The sequence below is a fragment of the Typopeltis vanoorti genome, chromosome 4 (assembly GCF_054136105.1).
Source record: "Typopeltis vanoorti isolate ZY-2024b chromosome 4, IOZ_Tvanoo_1.0, whole genome shotgun sequence".
In the NCBI taxonomy this organism is placed as follows: Eukaryota; Metazoa; Arthropoda; class Arachnida; order Uropygi; family Thelyphonidae; genus Typopeltis; species Typopeltis vanoorti.
The window spans coordinates 89,929,496-89,952,712 of NC_143552.1; the positions used below are offsets into that span (position 1 = coordinate 89,929,496).

General features: G+C 34.9%; 1 protein-coding gene across 1 annotated transcript in view; it reads right to left on the reverse strand.

Annotated features, from left to right (window-relative positions):
• prtp (thioredoxin domain-containing protein pretaporter) overlaps nt 1–23,217 on the reverse strand; it is a 192,759-nt gene that overhangs the window by 104,050 nt on the left and 65,492 nt on the right. Inside the window, exon 4 of the mRNA XM_090391337.1 lies at nt 9,596–9,701. Coding sequence (XP_090247463.1) covers nt 9,596–9,701 — 106 coding nt within the window. The remainder of the gene's footprint in view (nt 1–9,595; nt 9,702–23,217) is intronic.

Consider the following 23,217-nt stretch of genomic DNA (forward strand, 5'->3'; position numbering starts at 1 on the left):
CACGATTTAGTCTTGAGCAGGATAAAATTGAATTTCATATCGAAAAGAATAACATCTAAGAAAGTTTTAAAGCGAATAAAAGTTGAGCAGCTCTCAGATGTGAGTTGTAGACTAAAATACACAAAGATTATTGAAGAAAAAATGAAAGAGTTTGAGAACAGGAACCAAACCTTGGAGATTCAGTGGCAAGTCTTGAAGAAAACACTGATTGAGAGGTTGTCAGCAAGGATAGAAAAATCAGAACTCCATGGTGGACACAGGAAGTTAAAGAGACAGTGAAGGAAAAGAAGAAAGCATATCAAAAGTTCCTGACAAATAAGTCAGCTTTTGCTCTTAGAGAATACAGTGACAAATGTAAGAAAGCTAAATACTGTGTAAAACTAGCTAAACAAAAGTCATGGGAGGACTTTGGCAAGAACATAGAAAATAAATATCAAGAAGGTGGTAAGATATTCTCGAGATTGTTGAAGAAGCTTACAAATGGAGGAAAGAGTGCTGTAAAATGAGTTACAGATGATAAAGGTGACATTATTATTCAATTGACTTCCTACCATACCAGATTTATAGATTCTGTTGTCTATTTCCATATTTAATTTAACACCAGTGATGTGGGCAAATATCAGAATGGGGAACTGGACAATGAGACTTATGTGTTCCTATGGTCCCACAGAAGGTTCTACTAAGGTAGAAAAAGCTCAGAAATTGAGGAAAGAGTGCTGTAAAAGGAATTAGAGATGATAAAGGTGACATGAAAACGGGAAAAAAAGATATCCTTGAAGTATGGAGTAATTACTTCGAAAAATTGCTAAATGAAACAAGCAGTGATAGCACAATGGTAAAAAACACAGTCAGGAATACATATCCACACTTGAAGTAGATAAAGCCATCAAAGGCTTGAAATGTGGAAAGGCAGCAGGAGTAGATGATATTCGACCAGGAATGCTGAAGTATGGTGGTATAAAAGTCTTACAGTGGCTGCACTGCATAGTTCAGAAAGCCTGGACAGAGGGACGAATTCCTGATGATTGGAGTAGAGCTCTAATAGTACCCATATATAAAAAGGGAAATAAAACTGAAAGTGAGAATTATAGAGGTATTTCCCTACTGAGTGTTCCTGGTAAGATATATGCAAGTATACTTGAGAAACGGTTGAGAAGAATTGTGGAAGAAAAGCTTGGTAAAGAACAAGCTGGATTCAGGCCAAATAGAGGCTGTCAGGATCAGATCTTCAGTTTATGACAAATAGTTCAGAAAACATCTGAATATAACAAAGATCTGTATTTAAGTTTTGTCTATCTGGAAAAGGCATATGACTCGGTGCCAAGAGAGAAGCTATTCAATATGCTACAGTTATATGGTGTCAATGGGGTGTTACATTAAGCAATACTTTGTCTTTATATGAGTTGTAAGTCGGCAGTTAGAATTGAAGAAAATACAGGAAGGTGGTTTAATGTTAAATCTAGTGTGAGACAAGGATGTACATTATCCCCTCTATTATTCATTATCTATATGGATCACATTATGAAGGAAAGTGTTATTAAACATGACATCAGAATTGGAGATGTTAATTGTCAGCACTTTGCTTTATGCGGACGATGTTATACTTCTAAATAAATTCTCCAGAAGTTTGCAAGATTCCCTGACTAAATTGAATAACTGTTGTAATAGATATGGTATGAAGGTCAGCATTAAAAAGACAATGAAAATAGGCAGAAACATTGAAAATATCAACTGCATTGTGAATGGAGAACTTATAGAACAAGTAAAACATTTCAGCCACTTAGGCATGAATTTTAGTGAAGATGGTAAATTAAATATGGAAATGGACAATAGAATCAAAAAAGCTGATATGGCAGGAAGTCAATTGAATAAATTTATATGGAATAAGAGAGAAATTAGTTGGAATTAGAAATTAGAGAAACTAAACAAGACAGTGTTCAAACCAGTTTAAATTTATGGATCTGAGAGCTGGGTCAGAAGTAAAACACTTGACCAAAGACTAGAGACTGCAGATATGAGAGTCCTGAGAAAGATTTAAGGCATGAACAGATGGCATCAATGGCAGTATCATATTAAAAACGAGGATATTAGGAAAGAACTTGACATTGTCAGCATCCAGGAATGCATTAGCAGAGCTAATTTTAAGTGGTATGGTTACTTAAATAGAATGGGCGAGGAAAGATAGCAAAAACAAGTGTTCTCTTCCAGTTTGGCAGGTAAAAGACCCAGAGGAAGTCCAAGATATAGGAGGATTGATATAGTAAAAAGTGCCTTAGACGATAGAAATATAAGATCTGATAATGTTGGAGTCTTGACAAGTAACAGAGTGATTTGGAGGAAAATTGTAGATAGGAAGTCAGTAATGATGTAAATTTTTCATGTAGTACTATCATATCCTGTACACCCCTTGAGGGTACATGTCAGAAATTTGATGATGATGATATGGATTACATTATGAAGGAAAGTGGTATTAAACCTGATATCAAAATTGGAGATGTTAATGTCAGCTCCTTGCTTTACGAAGATGATGTTATACGTCTAAAGAAATCCGCAACAAGACTGCAAGATTATCTGACTAAATTGAATAACTGTTGTGATAGATATGGTATGAAGGTCAACAATAACAAGACAAAGACAATGAAAATAGGCAGAAGCATTGAAAATATCAGCTGCATTGTGAATGAAGAACCTATAGAAGAAGTAAAACATTTCAGCTACTTAGGCACGATTTTTAATGAAGATGGTAAATTAAATATGGTAATAGAATCAGCAAAGCTGGTATGGTAGGAAGTGAACTGAATAAATGTATATGGAATAAGAGAGAAATTAGTCAAAACACTAAATTAGCTGTATACAAGACAATGTTCAAAACAATTTTAACTTATGGATCTGAGAGCTGGGTCAGAAGTAAAACACTTGACCAAAAGACTAGAGACTGCAGATATGAGAGTCCTGAGAAAGATTAGGAGTCTGAACAGATGGCATCAAAGGCAATATCGTATTAAAAAAAAGAGAATATTAGGAAAGAACTTGACATTGTCAGTATCCAGGAACGCCTTAGCAGAGCTAATCTCAGGTGGTATGGTCACGTAAACAAAATGGGCGAGGAAAGATTAGCCAAACAATTGTTCTCTGCCAGGTTGGCAGAAAAAAGACTCAGAGGAAGACCAAGATATAGGTGTATTGATATGGTAAAAAGTGCCTTAGAAGATAGATATATAAATATAATATCTGACAATGTTGTAGCTTGTGACAGGTAACAGATTGATTTGGCAGAAAATTGTATGTAGGAAGTTAGTAATGATGTAAATTTTTCATGTAATACTATCATATCCTGTACACCTCTTGAGGGAAAATGACAGGAATTTGAAGATGATGACATTTAAGGGAAGTGATTACAGTATTACAGACATCGATTTTATGAAAAAAGGTATCAATAAGCTGAACAGTTATATACAGTGCTTGCTTACATTCCCTGTGTGATTTATGCACTCTGTTAAGATAGACACTACATTTAGAATCAAGGATATAAAAGGAATGTGGAGAACCAACCAGGGCTTCTGACCTAATGTCCGATACTCACCTACTCACGGTGCACCCTGTTAGGAATCTACGTGGATACCGAACGAACGAGGATGGGCAGCAATTTGGGATTTAGCTGACCAAATTGTATTCTTATTGACTTAAACCAAAATATAAAATGATGGTACAACATGACAGAATTTCATGCTGGATGGGGCTTCGCCCCAGTGTTAGTAATAATCAGATGGACAGTTTATTACTAACACAATGTTCCAACATAAAAATGTGCACAAATTCACATGCAGAGAAGACGCAAGAAATAAGAAAAGCCTCATTGATTATGTTATTGTCGATAGCGATATTTTCTCCCTGGTGCAGGACACCAGTGTACACAGAGGATTTGAAATTGGAAGTGATCACTATTTAGTCTTGAGCACGATAAAATTGAAATTCATATTGAATAGAAAAACATGTAAGAAAATTTTAAAGCAAATAAAAAGTGAGCAGCTCTCAGATATGAACTGTAGACTAAAATACACAAAGATTATTGAAAAAAAAATGAAAGAATTTGAGAACAGGAACTAAACCTTGGAGATTCACTGACAAACCCTGAAGAAACCATTGATTGATTGATTCAGCCAGAGAGGCATGTGGTGAGGCTGTCTGCAAGGATAGAAAAATCAGAACTGATTTTTCTATCTTTTCAGAACTCCTGAAAAATCACTGCCTCTTTAACACAGGAAGTTAAAGAGGCAGTGAAAGAAAAGAAGAAAGCATATCAAAAGTTCCTGGCAAATAAGTCACCTTGTGCTCTTAGAGAATACAGAGACAAATGTAAGTAAGCTAAACACTGAGTAAAACTAGGTAAACAAAAGTCATGGGAAGACTTTGGTAAGAACATAGAAAATAAATATCAAGAAGATGGCAAGATATTGTGGAGGTTGAATCCAGCTTGTTCTTCACCAAGTTTTTCTTCCACAATTCTTCTGAACCATTTCTCAAGTATACTTGCATAAATCTTACCAGGAATACTCACAGTTTTATTTCCCTTTTTATATATGGGTACAATGAGAGCTCTATCCAATCATCAGGAATCCGCCCCCTGTCCAGGTCTTCTGAACTATGCAGTGAAGCCACTGTAAGGCTTTTATACCTCAATACTTCAGCATTTCTGGTCAAATATCATCTACTCTTGCTGCCTTTCCATATTTCAAGCCTTTGATTGCTTTTTCTACTTCAAGTATGGATATGCATTCTTGACTATATGCCTGTTGAGTGTTTTTTACCACTGTGCTATCACTGCTTGTTTCATTTAGCAATTTTTTGAAGTAATTACTCCATACTTCAAGGATATCTTTTTCTCCAGTTTTCATGTCACCTTTATCATCTCTAATTCCTTTTACAGCACTCTTTCCTCAATTTCTGAGCTTTTTCTACCTTAGTAGAACCTTCTGTGGGACCATAGGAACACATAAGTCTCATTGTCCAGTTCCCCATTCTGATATTTGCCCACATCACTGGTGTTAAATTAAATATGGAAATAGACAACAGAATCTATAAATCTGGTATGGTAGGAAGTCAATTGAATAAGTTTATATGGAATAAGAGAGGAATTAGTCAAAACACTAAATCAGCTGTATACAAGACAGTGTTCAAGCCAATTTTAACTTATGGATCTGAGAGCTGGATCAGAAGTAAACCACTTGACCAAAGACTAGAGACTGCAGATATTAGAGTTCTGAGAAAGATTAGGGGCATTAACAGATGGCATCAATGAAAATATCATATTAAAAATGAGGATAAGAGGAAAGAACTTGACATTGTCCGCATCCTAGAATGCACTAGCAGAGCTGATCTCATGTGGTATAGTCACCTAAACAGAATGGGAAAGGAAAGATTAGCAAAACAAGTGTTCTCTGCCAGGTTGGCAGGAAAAAGACCTATAGGAGGACTAAGATATAAGTGGATTGATATGGTAAAAAGTGCCTTAGAAGACAAAAATATAAGATTTGATTATGTTGGAGTCTTGATAGGTAACAGACTGATTTGGAGGAAATATTTACGTATTAAAACTTATCACTATTGTTAGTACATGTGTTTTTTAGTGATGAATTCATCACAGATTTCATTGTATAAAAAAGTCTTATTCCTTCACTGGGAACTGACAGTACAGAAGACCGACTTACTAAGCAAACTTCAATTGAAACAGGGTAAGCTATGTGCTAGAATCTCTTTTTAAAAAAAAGTGCAGACGTGATAAACTCATTCCAACGTTTGCAAAACTAAAAGAAGTCATCAAATCTCCAGGTGCTCATAAAATCTATTAGAAAGCAAGCCATTCCTTACTACTTAATCAGTTACGAGTTTCTAAACATGAATTGGCAGCAAATAATTTAAAAATTACGGAACTAGAAGCAGAATTATCAAATAGGTTAAATCAAGAACTGCTACAATTGATTCAGTATCTCAAAAAAATTCAGGGTTAAAAGCATTTGATAAAAGTAATATTAATCTACATAAAAAATACTTTACCTTGCTAAATCGATCTAAGAAGATTACTAACAAATTACCGACAGAAAAATGGGTGGTCAATTTATCTAACCATCCACTAACAACAGATGAATTAAATGTTCTAGCAAGAGGTCATAAATTTGCAAATTCACCTAAATGTTTTCCATATTTAGATTTTATACATAACATTGAGAGAAACATCAGCCATCTTTCCAGTATTGAAGCCAACAGACTTTGTTTCGAAGTAGCAAAAATAAATTACAATCTATGATGCCAAACCTTCGGACTTAAATATCCCACCATCAGAACTGAAAGCTCTTACCTCCTTAAAACATAATAAAAACATAATCATCACTAGAGCTGACAAAGGAAATACCATTGTGGTTCTAGATACCAATTCATATGACTGAAAAATGAATTTACTACTCCGAGATCAAAATACTTACGCCAAACTGGATTATGATCCTACAAAAAGACAACTCAGGAAACTAAATAAGTTACTTGATGAAACCTCTTCCTTAGATGAAGAAACAATTAAAAACTCAAGACATACCATGCTAGACCTCCTAGAATATATGGCTTACCTAAGCTTCACAAGAATAATGTTCCACTCAGACCCATCATAGATTCTATTAGCAGCCCGACTTACAAGTTATCGAGATTCTTATCTAACCTTCTCCGTCCTCACATAGGCCTCTCAGCCTCATTAATTAAAAATTCCACAGAGTTTCATGCAAAAATAAAGGACATTCAACTGTTAAAAACTGACCTGTTAATCAGCTTCGACATTGTCTCCCTCTTCACTAACATTCCCCATAAAGAAACAGTAGTTATTAACTCAAAAATTTCTGTCTAATATTGTTGAATTATTCAAATTTGTTATTACATCTGGTTACTTCACTTGGAAAGGTAAAATTTACAAGCAAGAGGAAGGAACAGCAATGGGGTCTCCCTTATCGCCAAACTTAGCAAATCTGTTTCTAGAATACCTTGAAGAAAAAATTTTAACATTTGAATCCAAACCAAAAATTTGGCTACGATATGTCGATGATGTCTTTGCAATCTGGGATCATTCCGAACAAGAATTACACCTGTTTCTAGATAAAATAAACCTTCTTCACCCTCGCATCAACTTTACACTAGAAAGAGAATCTCCACAGGGTATCTCCTTTCTGGATTTACACATTCAAAGAAAAGAAGATGGTTCCATTACCATGTATGTCTATCGCAAGCCTACAATTTTTTAGGTCGCTACATCACAATTCTTCCGCTCATCCATCTCAAAAGTTTGGCATCATTAAATCATTAGTTACCAGAGCACACAGATTCTGCTCCTCTGAAGAATCTCTAAACTAAGAACTAGAAATAATCAAAAATACAGCCATACTAAATGGATACAATCTTAAAACAACTCAAAAAATCAGTCACTTCCCCACACATCAACCTAGACAAGAAGGCACCCATAGGATTCCATACCTTATGTCAAAGGCATCTCCAAACATCTTTCAAAAATTATGAAGAAATACAATCTTGCCACTACCTATAAAAAAAATCAACCAGATCTATAACTTGTTACCTTCGCCTAAAGACAAACTCCCACCTCTGATATTACCTGGCGTGTACGAGGTCCCATGCTCCTGCAAGTTGTCCAACTTTGGACAGACAGGTAGATCTGTTCAGAAAAGCATTTCAGAACATCAACACTACATTCGTCTTTTCAAACCACAGAAATCTGGCCTCGCTCAACACGGAATTGAAAACCCAAACCATAGGATCCATTGAGAAAAGACAAAACTTTTACATGATCTTTATATAAACATGAACGTTTATATAAAAAAAGTGCTGAAGCCCTACTACACAGACCAAATTTAAACCGCAATGATGCTCTTGCTATTCCTAAAGTATGGGAAATTGTCATACAAAATTGTGTAAAATAATCTCTTTATATATGTTATCTTTTTTTTTTTTTCAGTTATATTTTAATTTAATTCTATAACACGCTACTGCACGCATATTGAGATTGATGATGAGAGTTGCCATCTGTTCACACCCCTAATCTTTTGCAGCTCTCTCATATCTGTGGTCTTTGGTCAAGTGTTTTATTTCTTACCCAAGCTCTCAGAACCATAAGTTAAAATTGGTTTGAACACTGTCTTGTATACAGCTAATTTAGTGTTTTGACTAATTTCTCTCTTATTCCATATAAATTTATTCTTTTGACTTCCTACCATACTGGCTTTATTGAATTGTTTATTTGTTTGCAAAAAATTTTTTATTTTTTTACTAATGTTTATTTTTTTCTGTTTTTAATGTTTAAGCTTTATCCAAGTGTTTTTTTTTAATGTTTATCCAAGTTTATTTTTTTTAATGTTTAAGCTTTATCCAAGTGTGAGCAAACAAAGTTTGCTCACACTTGGATAAAGGATTAAACTAAACTTATTATAGCATATTGAGATTCCATTGTAATCATGAGCCCTAACTGTATGTTATTCCTAGTATTGTTTGAATTACTGTGCTGAGGATGTCCCAAGATCTTGGGATGAAATAATTACGTAATTAAAACTTATCACTGTGGTTAGTATGTGTGTTTTTTAGTGTTGGAGGAAAATTGTAGATAGGAAGTTAGTAATGATGTAAATTTTTCATGCAGTACTATTATATCCTGTACACCCTTGAGGGTACACGGCAGGAATTTGATGATGATGACAACTATGCTGCACAGAAGTTGCTATAAGTCTGAAAGACTATTTTCAGAATCAACATCAGCCATGAAACACTTTCCTAACCTCAGTAAGTATGGATGCATTAATTTGCCTAAGATATGGAGACAGCCATTCTAAGACCATATTTAACTTGACTTATCTTAATTACCATCATTTTTATGTCTTCCAAAGGGCACCTTGTTAAAACATTAGTTCTTTTTCACTTATAATCTGAATTGTTTCTGCAACATATCATACTAAAAATGAGGAGTTTTTAATCAAATGAAGTGTTGTGTGTGTGTGTGTGCATCCTACCACAATTGTAATTTGTGTTCTGAAGATATACTGGTTTGAAATACAGCAAAAAAAAAAAAAAAAAAAAAAAATTGTAACTCCATAAATTATTTATTTTGTTCTTCTGGTGTTGTTTATACTATGAAGCACTATCACGAATAACCAGATTTCATTAAAGTCAATCCATTCAATGTGGCATTTATTAATATTAGTTCACATCATCTTGCCACAATAAAATCTCAAATGTTATTACATTTTACTCAGCCATAAATTATATTGCAAATATAATTTCAATGCAACAAATGGTCTAATTGGAGAAAAAAAAAAAAAAAGAATTACTCAACAAATTTTGCATGTATTCTAAATACCAAATTTGAATATCAACAAAATCCATAATTTTATTCGTATTTACATTTTAAAGCAAAATGTTTCAAAAAAAAATAAGAAGTTTCCAGTAAAGTTGTAACTTCTGGGAAGCAACTTAATAAATGTTTCATTTTTATTAAGCTATTTCTACCTGTAATACTAAGCACTTTATATAATGTTTCTACAATAAAAAGACTTACTTCTACCACATTCAAATTTGAAGCAATGAAGTCCTCTAATGATAAGAGATCTCTAGGTCCTTTATATTTTACTCCTTCAGTGGAACCATATTTGAAAAACTTTATTCTAAAAACAAAACCATAAGGGAATTGAATATAATGTGTACATATGTGTATGTGGATGCATACATTAGTACATTAACACATAGAGAAACATTTATATGATTAAAACCACAAAAAAGGGTTAATACAAAACATCTTCTAGTTATTTATTAACGTGACTGGATTTCTTCACAACTTGCAAACAATCTGGATTCCAATAATTCAAATTATGTGTGAGCATGTGCCAATTGTTGTGCACATTGGCATGCTCTTGAGTGTGTATATGATTGACCATAGGAATAATTTTTTGTGAAGATGGTAAATTAAATATGGAAATAGACAACAGAATCAATAAAGCCAGTAGTATGGTAAGAAGTTAAATGAATAAATTTATATGGAATAAGAGAGAAATTGGTCAAAACACTAAATTAGCTATATACAAGACAGTGTTCTAACCAATTTTAACTTATGGATGTAAGAGCTGGATTAGAAATAAAACACTTGACCAAAGACTAGAGACCACAGATATGAGAGCTGCAAAAGATTAGGGGTATGAACAGATGGCAACAATGGCAATGTCATTAAAAATGAGGATATTAGGAAAGAACTTGAAATGGTCATTTAACAGGGGAGGAAAGATTAGCAAAACAAGTGTTCTCTACCAGGTCGGCAGGAAAAAGACTCAGAGGAAGACCAAGATATAGGTGGATTGATACAGTAAAAAGTACCTTAGAAGTCAGGTGTATAAGATCTGATAATGTTAGAGTCTTGACAAATAACAGATTGATTTAGAGGAAAATTGTTGATGTGAAGTTAGTAATGATGAAAGTTCTTTATGTAGTACTATCATAATATCCTGTACATCTCTTGAGGATACAGGTCAGGAATTTGATGATGATGAAATATTAAAAAAAAAAAAAAAAGTGTTCTGAAGTATAATACTAATGTTTATTTTTTTCCTAAATGGCTATGAAGGAAACTAAATGATGCCTTTGAATGTATTTTTTTTTTCTCTTCATTAATGCCTATCTTGTTTTGGGATTTAATGGCATAAGGACAAATATGGTCATACTGCATCATAAACATGCATGAGAAATAAGGGGCTTATGTAAAACTTAAAATTATATACAAAAGTCAAAATAACAAAAGAAATCATAAATGAAACTATTCTTAGATTATACTATGTAATAAATAAGTAAGACAACAAAAACAATGTAGAAAAAAAAAACAAGTATAAAAGAAGAGTATAAAACAGATGAAAAAGTATAAAAAGATATTAAAATCCATAAAATATACATAAATCCAAGGTTTTTGAAAAATATATTTACCATAACTTAAACTAAAAAATATATACTTTGCATATGGTGGTAGAGATTAATACTCTATAAAATGACTGCACTCGTTAGCAAAATGAGAATAGTCAATTAAAATATGACTGATAAATGGTCCAGTCACAAAACTCCCACACAGGCATATCATCACCCTTCAGGAGGGGAGGGGAGGTGAGACTGACAATGACCTATGCAGAGCTGAGCAAAAACAACCTCCTCTGTTCGAATCCTGCATGCCCTAGACTGCCATAATTTAATTTAAGTTTAATTTAGTAGAGCTTATTATTATTCTCTCTGCTCCAAAATAGCTGCTACTGGGAGAGGAGATTTTGTCTGATAATCTGTGTATGGTACAAGCAGATGGATGTTTGAGAAACGAGTTGACCTAGATACACTATCTGCAGACCTTGTTTCCCTTAATCTAAACATGACTTGAAATCCAACAGAAGCGTACATCAAAAAGTATCTTCCATAACTGAAAGAGGTGGTGTTGAATTCAAGAAAGCACCAGATGTTGCTCTAGGCTTCTAATTGCCTGAAGAGAACTTTGTGAGTCAGAATATATTATGCACCTTTGGTAGCAATGGAATTTGACGTATTTTAGTGCAAGCTCTATCACATATACATGCACAGCAGTCACATCAAAATATTTGGTGGCTGGAATTGGTCCCCACTGCTCATACAATTCTCACTTATGGCTCCAAGTAGCTGGTAGAGTGCACCAGCAGCCACACCCTGAGACCATGCCTTGAGTGGCATGCAAAACTAAGTGAGGGTGTCAGCATTTTTATGTTGTAGTGAAGGAGAGTGTCTCCTCCTTGTTGCACTTGAAGACTGGAATGGCTGAGTTAGCAGATGACCAAAATTTAATTTGACAATGGTAATGAAGGTAATGTGTTTCTTAGACTAAAGCTTTTGACTGTGTTGAGCATGTGAAACTGTGGGAAGTAATGAAAAGAATGGGTTTTCCTCAACACACTATCAGGTTGATAGCCAAGTTGTACAGGGAACAAGAAGCCACAGTAAGAACAGGTGTTGGATTGACTGACTGGCTTCAAGTTGGAAAAGGAGTTAGGCAAGGATGTTTACTTTCTCCTCACTTGTTTAGTATATATGCAGAGTACATCATGCGTGAAGCATTGGATGAGCTCAAGACAGGAATTACGACAGGAGGCAGATTGATCAGTAATCTGAGGTACGCTGATGATACAGTACTCCTTTGTAATGACATGGAAGAACTAGGACTAATTCTTGACAAAGTTAACAAGATCAGTAATAACAGAGGACTTCAACTCAATTCTAGCAAGACAAAGATCATGGTTCTCAAAGGAAAAACAAACAGAGAAGCTCTTGAGAAACAAATGTATCTTAATGGAGAAAGAATTGAGGAAGTCAGCAAGTTTGAGTACTTGGGATCCATTATTAATGTGAAGAATTACTGTTCAGAAGATGTCAGAAAAAGGTTAGGAATGGCTAAAACAACAGTCAGAGACCTGTCTAAAATCTGGAAGGATGGATCTATCTCCATGAGAACAAAGTTGAGGATTTTGGATGCAGTTGTTTTTCCAACAGCAACTTATGGATGCGAGACTGGAACCTAAAGAAGTCAGATAAGAAACGGATATCTGCTTTTGAAATGTGGTGTTACACAAGGCTGTTGAGGATATCATACACTGAAAGGCGTACAAATGAATGGGTGTTAGAAAAGATTAGTAGAACTTTAAGGCTCCTTAAGGATATTGACAGAAGAAAATTAAAATATTTTGGACACATAGAAAGAATGGAAGGAGGACTTCTAAGAACAGTAATAGAAGGTAAAGTTCCTGGAAAAAGAGGCAGGGGTAGACCATCAATGAAATGGATGGATGGCATGTGTGGAGTGACTGATCTTCAGAGAGTTGAGGCTGCCAGAAGGGCAAACAACAGGACTACATGGCGCGGCCTGGTGTGGAACATCATTGAGCATCGGAGTGACCATACGGCATCTGTAGATGCCCAGTGAACACAGACGAATGAAGGCATGACAGCAAACTGTGACATAGTCCGGGCACACTCTGCGACAAAACAGAGATGTGGCCAGTCACCGTGGAAGAGACAGGAACCTCATCACATACCTTTAATAGTAAACCATGAAACAGAGAACCATGTCGGATTTTAGCAATAGAAACAAGGTTGGACCTCTGCAACTTTTGTCTCTTGGAAACATTACAAGGAACAAGAGAAAGAAACTTGGGAACATAAGATGGATACTATGAAAATAGCATATGATGAAGATACATTAAACCCTCCAGGGAGATTATCTCCTGATCCTTCACGTATGAAAACCAAGAATCTTCTCTTAAGGCATGCAACTTGGAATGTAAGAACTGGGAAGTTAGATAACCTACAAGAACTTGAAGTAATGAAAATTGACATTGCTGGCATCAGTGAAGTCAAATGGACTAATAGTGGAAAAATAAACAGAAAGAGCCATTCAATTATATACTCTTGTGGAGACAGTCATAGGAATGGAGTAGCATTTGTACTAAAAAATAAGATTGTGCAATCCTTACTTGGATTTTGGCCCATAAGTGACAGGATCATCATCATCTGTCTCTTGACAGGTCCAATGATATAACTCAGCTGATTCTCTTCCCCCAATTTCCTCTGTCTTCCTCCTTCATTTCCTGATATCTTCTTGTTCCCATTATATCATCAAGTATCGTTAGTTGTCTTCTTCCTCTTGGTCGCTTTCCTTCAATTTTCCCTTCTATCATTCTTTTCAGTAGACTGTCACCTCTTAATACATGTCCTATCCAGTTATGGTTTCTTCTTCTTATGGTCTTTAGTAAATTCCTTTCTTCTTCAACTCTTTGTAATACTTCTTCATTGGTGATTTTTTCAGTCCACTTTATTTTCTCCATTCTTCTCAATAACCATATTTCAAATGCCTCCAACATTTTAGCTTCTTTCTTCCTAATTTTCCTCCATGTTTCTGACCCATATAAAGTCACACTCCAAATATAGCACTTAAGCCTTTTCTTTAGATTTTTATTCATTTTATTAATAAACAAATTTTTCTTGCTATAAAAGGCATATTTTCCTTTGTTAACTCTTTCTTTTATTTCCATGTCACATTTTCCATTTTCTTGTATTATACTACCAAAGTATTTGTATTGTCTCACTTGCTCTACACTTTCTCCATTCATCATCACCTTGATACTTCCTGGTTTCCTGGAGACTCTCATCACTTTTGTTTTCTTTGCGTTAATTTTCATACCATATTTCTTGCATATATTTTCAAATTTTTGCATTACGTGCTGCAGTTCATCTTCGGTATTAGCTAATATTGCTGGATTATCTGCAAATCTAATATTTTGTATTGTTCTTCCTCCAATAGTGATTCCTCTTCATAAAATGTTTCTTTTATCATTTCTTCTGCAAATATATTGAAGAGCATCGGTGATAGGCAGCATCCCCGTCTTACACCTTTGCCAATCACACATTTTTTAGTTTTTCCTACTTTTATCTTTATTATGGCCGTCTGGTTCATATATAGTTCAGCTATTAACCTTCGGTCTCTCCAATCTAAACCTATTTTGCATAATATTTCCATCAGATTTTCCCATTTCACCATGTCAAATGCTTTTTCAAGGTCGATGAAACAAATATAAACTTCTTTATTTACTTCTATATTCCTTTTGCATATGGTCCTCATTACTCCAATTGCATCTCTGGTTCCTCTGTCTTTTCTAAATCCAAATTGATCATCCCTCAGAAAATACTCCACTCCATTATACAATCTTTGATTTAATATTCTTAGCAGTACTTTGGAGGCATGTGAGAGTATGCTTATAGTTCTGTAGTCACTGCACTTAGCAGGATTGCTTTTCTTTTCAATTGGTATAAGAATACTCTCTGTGAAATCTTTAGGCCATACTCCTGTTTTGTAAATGAGGTTGCAGAGTTTCCATGTTTCTGTTATACCTTTGTTCTCCAGTTGTTTTAGGATTTCACTAGGTATTCTATCCACTCCTTCCATCTTTCCATGTTTTAATTCCTTAATTGCTGTTTCTACTTCTCTCTTTAGTATTTCAGGACCACTTTCTTATGTTGAGATTTCATTTTGCTCTTCCAATTCAATTTTTGTTGGTCTTGCATTTTTTGCATAAAGTTCTTCAACGTATTCCTTCCATCTTTCACCCTGTATTTCAATATCATAAATCAGTTTCCCTTGCTTATCTTCTAATGGCAAATTTCTTATGCTTTTTTTAATATATGTAATTTCTTTTGCATTTTCAAACATTTTATCATATCACCCCCTTTTTTCCATTTCTTCAATTTCTTTGCATTCTGTTTTCAACCATTCCTCTCTTGCTTTATCAGTTTCTTTTCTCAGTTCATTATTTAATACTTTGTATTTTCTTCTTACCTCTTCAGTGTTTACATTTTTCCATCTTCTTCTTTCTTCCATTTTTCTTATCATTTCATTTGTAATCCATGGCTCTAATTCTTTTCCCTTCCACAAAACCTATCTCTTCAGCAGCTGTTTCATATATCAAGTTTTTCAGTTGATTCCATTTTGCATTAACATCCATAGTTTCTTCAGATATATTCTCTTTGTTCCTTATTTTATTTTCCAGTTCTTCTCTGAATTTCCTACCTGCATCTCCTTTGAGTTTTTCTAGGTTCCACCTTTTCTTGTTTTTACCTTTGTTTATTTTCTTATATCGTATTCTTAATTCCATAACAAGCAAATTATGGTCTGAGTCAATATCAGCTCCTGGATATGTTGATATCCTTTTCACACTGTTTCTGTACCTATTTTGTATTAACATATAATCAATCTGGTATCTTGCAATATCACCTGGCATTTTCCATGTATATCTTCTTCTCTTTGGAAGTTTAAACTAAGTATTACCAATGATTAGTTTGTATCTCTTTCACCTCTCTCATTCCTTTTTCCAAGGCCATATCTTCCTATTATTCCCTTCTCTACCTTTTCACCTACCACCGCATTCCAGTCTCCCATCCAGATGGTACACCTTTTAGTTCTGTCTTCTTCCATTATCTCTTCTATTTGATTATATATCTCTTCTACTTCATTTTCATCATGGTCACTTGTGGGCATATATATATATATCTGTATAATCATTATGTCCACAGGCTTTGCTTTCAGTTTAATCATAATCGCCCTGTCACTTTTATATATTATTTTTTCTACTGAATTTTTAACCTTTTCATCCAAAACAAATGCTACTCCATTTCCCCCCCCCCCCCCGTGTTCTACAGGAATATATATATAGTGACAGGATAATTGTATTAAAAATTGTAGCTCAACCTTTTAATATTTTTATTGTCCAAATATATGCACCTACTTCTGATTACCCAGATAAAGATGTAGAATGTTTCTATGAAGACATTCAAAATGCACTAAACAACACTAAATCAGATGACATAACTATCGTTATGGGAAATCTAAATGCTAAAGTAGGCAAAAAAAAGATCTCTTCCTGCATGGGAAACCAGGGCCTGGGACATCGAAATCCAAGAGGAGAAAGATTAATACAGTTCTTTGAAGAAAACAATCTAGTAATAGGAAATACTTTATTTAGCCACCCTCCTAGAAGACTTTACACATGGAAAAGTCCCGGAGACAGCTGAAGGAACCAGATTGACTATATAACGATTAAAGAAAAGATTCCGGAATAACATCTCACAAGCCAAAACATACCCAGGGGCTGATATTGGATCAGATCACAACCCTGTGGTCATTAAAGCAGCAATAAAATTAAAGAAAACAATGAAACCTCTAAACATAGAAAAATATGATCTTGGCTCCCTTAAAAATCAAGAAATACAAGATAAATTTTAAAGGAACTGGTACAATCCACTGCTGTTAATGTTCCTGATCCCACCAAGTATCCTTACCCTAAAGATGAGATTGAGGATAGATGGCAGAAATTTAAAGAGAACATAAAAAAGCAGTAAAAAACAGTTCCCAAATTTGAGAAGAAAATGAGTAAACCCTGGATGAATGACAAGATACTGAAAAGGATGGAGGAAAGAAAGAAACACAAAAATTGTCCTGAATACATGAACTTAAACAAGGAGATCAGAAATGAATGTAGGATTGAAAAAGAACTATGGCTCAACAACAAATGCGAGGAAATTGAACTTCTGGACAAAAAGCACAAAATGAGAGAACTTCATGAAAAAGTTAGGGAGTAACTAACAAATCTTGCAAAAGGGTAGGCTCTCATTGCATTGAAGATACCAGTGGAAATATCCTAATGGAGAAAGACAAAATAAGGGATAGATGGGTAGAGTATTCAAAGAACCTCTACAATCATGATAGAATAGATAAGCCAATGCAAGAAGATTTGAAGGGGCCTACTATTCTTAACTGGGAAGTAACAAATGCAATTAGGAAACTGAAACAGGAAAAGCTCGGGTAATGGATGAAATTATGGCAGAATATCTAAAGGCTTTAGATGATAAGGCTATAAGATCACTGACTGACATATGTAACAAAATATACGAAACTGGACACCTGTCAAAAGAATTTAAGCATTCAACATTCCAACCAATACCTAAAATATCGAAGACAATCAAATATGAAGAATACTGAACAATCAGTCTGATCAGTCAGATAGCAAAATTAAGTTATGTATCATCCTAGAAAGAAATAAACATAAAATCAAAGTGGAAATTAATGAAACACAATCTGGTTTCCAGAAAAATAAGGGAACTAGAGAAGGACTCTTCAACATTAGAACTATTATAGAAAGATATCTGGAGAAGCAGAAAGAAGTCTACTTATGTTTTATTAACTACACAAAGGCCTTTGTCAATATACAACATGAACAACTAATCAAATACATCAGAAATTTAGGATAGATGGTAAAGATACCAGATCATTGATAAATTCATATATTGAGAGCAAACCGCCTCAATAAAAATATCAGGAGAAATCTCGGAGGAATTCCCACTAAAGAAGGGTGCCAGACAAGGTTGTGTTCTTTCTCCTATATTGCTTAACCTCTATACTGAAAATATCTTCCAGTTATTAAAAGAATTTAAAGGAGTCAGCATAGGAGGCAGGAATATAAACAACTTAAGATATGCAGATGATACAGTACTGCTAGCTGAAAATAAAAAAGATCTTCGAAACCTACTAGAAGAGACGCTGAAACTAAGTGAAAAATATGGACTTAATTTCAACTTCAAAAAAACCAAAACTATGCTGGTAACAAGAGAAAAAGGAAAAATACGTGATATAAATATTAAGATCAGAGGAAATACTTTAGATAAAGTAGAGAGTTATATATATTTGGGTCAACTAATTACAGAGAATGGAAAGTGTGATAAGGAAACATTAAGAAGAACAGAAATTGCTAGATCAACCTTTGTTAGCATGAAAAACATTCTGACCTCAAGGGAAAGTCACATAAAAACAAGAATTAGGCTGTCCAAATGCTACGTATGGTCAACACTGCTATATGGAGCAGAAACCTGGACAATATCAAAATATTGTGAAAATAAACTAAAAGCCTTTGAGATGTGGATCTTCAGAAGAATTCTTAGAGACCTATGGATTGCCAAAAAAAAAAAACTAATTTAGAAATATTAGAGATGATTGGAGAAGATAGGAATCTGTTGGAAACCATTAAGAAAAGGAAAACCACCTATCTTAGTCACATACTAAGGCATGTATCCCTACAAAAAAACACTTCTAAAAGGAATGATACAAGGAAAAAGAAGAAGAGGAAGACAAAGAACAGATTAGATGGGAAATATTAAGGACTGGACCTTTTTGTCCTATGAAGAATGCAAAAGAGAAGCACAAAACCATACATGGAAGCTCATAGTAGTCAACTTCCTGGAAGGAGTGACATCTGACAAGACTATCACATACATCTCTACTGTAAAGTTGTTACATTCTAGTGGGATCTGTGCAAATATAATGTTGTCTGGACATACAACAGAAGATCCCACTGGGTCTGATTTTGAGCCATCTGTGTAGACAGGCACAAAATCAGAGCATTCAGTTTTATAAGCTTCAAAGAGTTACTGGTAGATAACAAGAGGGGGGGGGGGGAATTGCAGTAGCCTACTGAAAGAAAAGCTGTATACTAGTAAGTACGATTGTTACAGAGGAAGTGAATTTTGTGGCATCTGAACTAGGTTGTCTGTCACTAAATATTTCCAGAGCCTGTAGGAGAGCTTTTATCTATAAACCTAAGGGTTTTATGGTAGTCTGTCAAATGTTGAATATGCGAGATGCTCTTGCAAGAATTTGATTTTAGTTACATACAGCAGAGATATATTACATATATCTAGCCATTGCAACATACAAGTCTATGCTTTCCCTGGAAGAAGCATAGACTTGGGACCTGTAATCAAGTATATTTCTGATCAATGTCTTGTACAAATAAAGCAAAGAACATCTGTCAGCATCCCAGCAGGTGGAAGATAGAGTGCATAGAATGTTCGTTGCTTTACGGCACTCATCTCATAACTGACACATGTGAGGGAGGAAATTGAGTTTATTGTCAAATATCAGCCCCAAGAGTTTAGCTTCCAATGCAACTGGATTAGTGACTGCCCTAGTCACAGCTCTGAAGCAGGATGAAGACCTCGTCTGTAGCAAAAGTGCACACAAACTGTCTTCTGTTGTGAAAATCTGAAACCTTTTGCAAGCACCCATTTTGAAAGATGGTTAATGGCTTGCTGCAGCTGTCATTCTATGATCCTCAAATTATATGAATGACAGCAGATGGCAAAGTCATCCACATATGGGTCATTACTTACTGACTTCTTTTTTGATTTCTTTGATAAATGGTCTGTTGTATTATTTTATAACACAAATTGGATACAGGATTCATTCCTTTTGGCTCTGATGCCTTATATGCCTTGCTCAGGCTTGAGCTCATTTGAAAGCAATTCGGTTTGTTGTGGTGGGGTATCTATGGAAAATACACCAAGCTTTCTTTTCGGCTTCTTCGGCTGCTGTGCAATCATCATTCCACCATGGCTTAACAAAACATGGGACCTGACTAGATGTTTTAGGAATTGCAGCTGTGTCTGCTGCTATAATACACTCTGTTACATTCTCACTGCATCACTGATAGGAGATGAACTGACTGTTGAAGAATCAAAAACTGCGCATGGGGAAAATTGGACCAGTCAGCATGCTCAACTTTGCACCATGCTGTGGTGTTATAAAACATTCTTTATTTCTATCATCATGCTTTGTCTTTGTTTTCTTTATTTAATATTTGTGAATGGTCAACTGCCTCAGCTATGGACTGCCACCATCTATCTATTTCTATTATATCCCATGTTCTCACACTCTATAGTCTAACAAATTTGTTTTACAGCTGCGCCAGTTAGACTATGCATTGGGTGTAAGAGTATAAGATTTTAAACCAAAGACAAAGCAGATATTGTTTGTATTCTCTGCTTATATTAATTCTTACCTTAAATTAGTAGTGGTTTAATTATAAATCACATGAACTTCTATCTTATGCAGGTTCGAATTTTTCAGGATAGTGCATTGACAGAAATCAGTCCAACGTGTTGTTCACAAACCATTTAATTAAATCAAAAAAGGAATATTTACAGTATGATTCACATTAACAAACATATACAAAATTTCATTACAATTCCTTTATTATTCTCAATTCTTCTTAATCCAAAGTTCTAATTTTCTTCCTTTAAAACTAATTCACAATCTAGAATAACCTGTTGATCATATATATATATATGTTAACTGATAATAATGCATACCTTGTGTAAGCCTAATTCAATATCAACATATATTATCTCATAAACAGACACACTTGACATACATTCTTGTTCAGAATTATCACATATATAACTACTTACAATTCTCGTTCAGCACTACTTTTTACATGAATCTTTTGTGTGCACGTAAGTGATCCTTCTCATCTTTGTTTCCATCTTCTGGCTTGTTCTTGATTTCGTGCTAAATTTCTTCCTTATCTGAGTCGTTGATTATTCCATGCCCTATAGGATCCTTAATATGGCAGCAATGTCCAGCTCTTTCTTAGTGAGACAACTGACAAAATCTCTTTTATAGGTCCACCACCATTGGTGGTGGACCCATAAAAGAAATTTTGAGACCTATGAAACTTCTCTTTAGATTCCCAACAGCGGACCTTACATAGCAGTGGACCCAGGTAAGAGAAGAAATAGAAAGCCCTAAGACAAAATCCTCCTCAATGACGTGCCTTATATATATATGCCTGGACTTCCATTGTACACATGCGTGCATTTCTCAAACTTTCCACATATGGTCATGAATTGACCTTCAGACATGCTGATGCCCTTCTTCACACATCTTTAGAAATTTCCATCTATGGAATTCTTCACTATTCTTAGCATTAGACATGAGTTAACAGCGTTACATGATGACATCATGCGCCACATTATTTTAACAATGGCTCCTTACAAGATTATTACAGACAAAATAACATTTTTCTAAGTATATTCCTCTAAAAAAAATGTAAAGGTGAATATGATAAGTTACATAATTACATATCTTGAGAGATTTTACAGTAGTACATGGTTGTCTATACAGAAGAGTGGATATTACAGGAAAGTGATCGCTCCCAAATAGGTTATCATCAGTTTTCCACTTAAACAACAGGAAAAAGGAAAATGAGCAGATAGTTAAGTCAATGGCAGTGAATGTTCATGTAGGTGTATGGAAGAAGGCAATGCTTCCTTATTGAAGAGGGAGAAATTGTTGTTGTTGAGAATTTGTTCAACAACTCTTTTTCTGATGTTTGCTCAGGCACTACTCCACGGGGTATTATGTCCATTTAAATCCCCTATTAAAAGTAAAGGAGACGTTAACTGTGCTATGACATCATCAAAGTTACCTTAGGAAAATTTTGCAGCAAGAGGCACGCAGATGCAACATACTGTTATTATATTTCTGACAGTTTTATAGCAACTGCTTCTATACTAGTGTTAATTTGGATTTGTCAGAAAGGGGGTATGTTTGCCCACAAGGATGATGATTCCTCCATGAACATGCCCAACCCCTGTCACATCCTTACAAATAATGGTAAGATTATGAAGAGCTGAATCACTTAGTTTCAGGAACATTTTCTACAAGCAGAAGCATATTGGTATATACTTCTGCAAGAGAGCTTTGTTAATGTTGTCTATGTTTTGTCAGAATCCACAAAAGTTCCATTATTTCTTTTTGGTGGTATCATCTGGCTTCCTATGATGAGTGGTTTCGTTTTCATTAGTCAAGGATTTTTTCTTTTTTTGAGAAGTGTGGACAGTCAGTATTCATAATTTCTTCTTCTTCATGAAAAATATCCAAGACTTCATCAAATTCCGCTCCCTCTAGGGCACTCTTGATTGTTTAGCTCCTGAGGAAGAGGGGGGGGGGGAAAGCAGGGGTATCCACACTGTCTGTTGATGGGCCATCTAATAATTGGTCTGGAGGCATATCTTTGATCCTCTGCAATGTGTTCCAATATTTTTTTAATAAGAGGATTTTCATGTAATGAGACCCTTTTTGCATATATTCAAATAATATCTTTCAGTTATATGGTAGTTGTGAGAAGGTGATGTCCCTTTACAGTTGCCTTCTCAACGTTTAGCAACGTTCTACTATGAGAGTTTAGCAGATGCTGTTGCTAGTGATATACTGCCCCTTCACTTCCTGGTATGTGATGCATTGTTCTGTTTTTAACTTTTGTATCTCCATTTTGTCTTGTCACCTTTGGCATGCTTGGGAGTATGCTGGGTGATCTCCCTTGCAGCTAGAGCATTTTGGTGTTTTGCCTACTGTTACAGTCTTTATTTTCATGTTCTTTACTGTCACATTAGACACAGATGGTAGAACTGTCATATTTCTGACATTTAAAGTGCCATAAGGAATTTGGGATAGAGCCATATTGGACAACTGAGGTATCCTACTTTCACAGATGGTGGTGGTTTTGGTTTGTTAACGGTAAGGATGATGGTAACAGAAGCCCATCCCTATGTAACACAATTCTTATTATGGCTGACACTCCTTGGTCCCTTGAGTTCAGAGCATATGTCTTCATCAGAAACATCAAGGTTTCACCAAGATATTACGCCTATAGAAAAGTTTAAAGTTTTGTAGGGGAGATGGCTGTAATGGCTATTCCCCCAATAGATGTTGCATGGAGTTATATTTCCCATAGTGCTGCTGTAGCT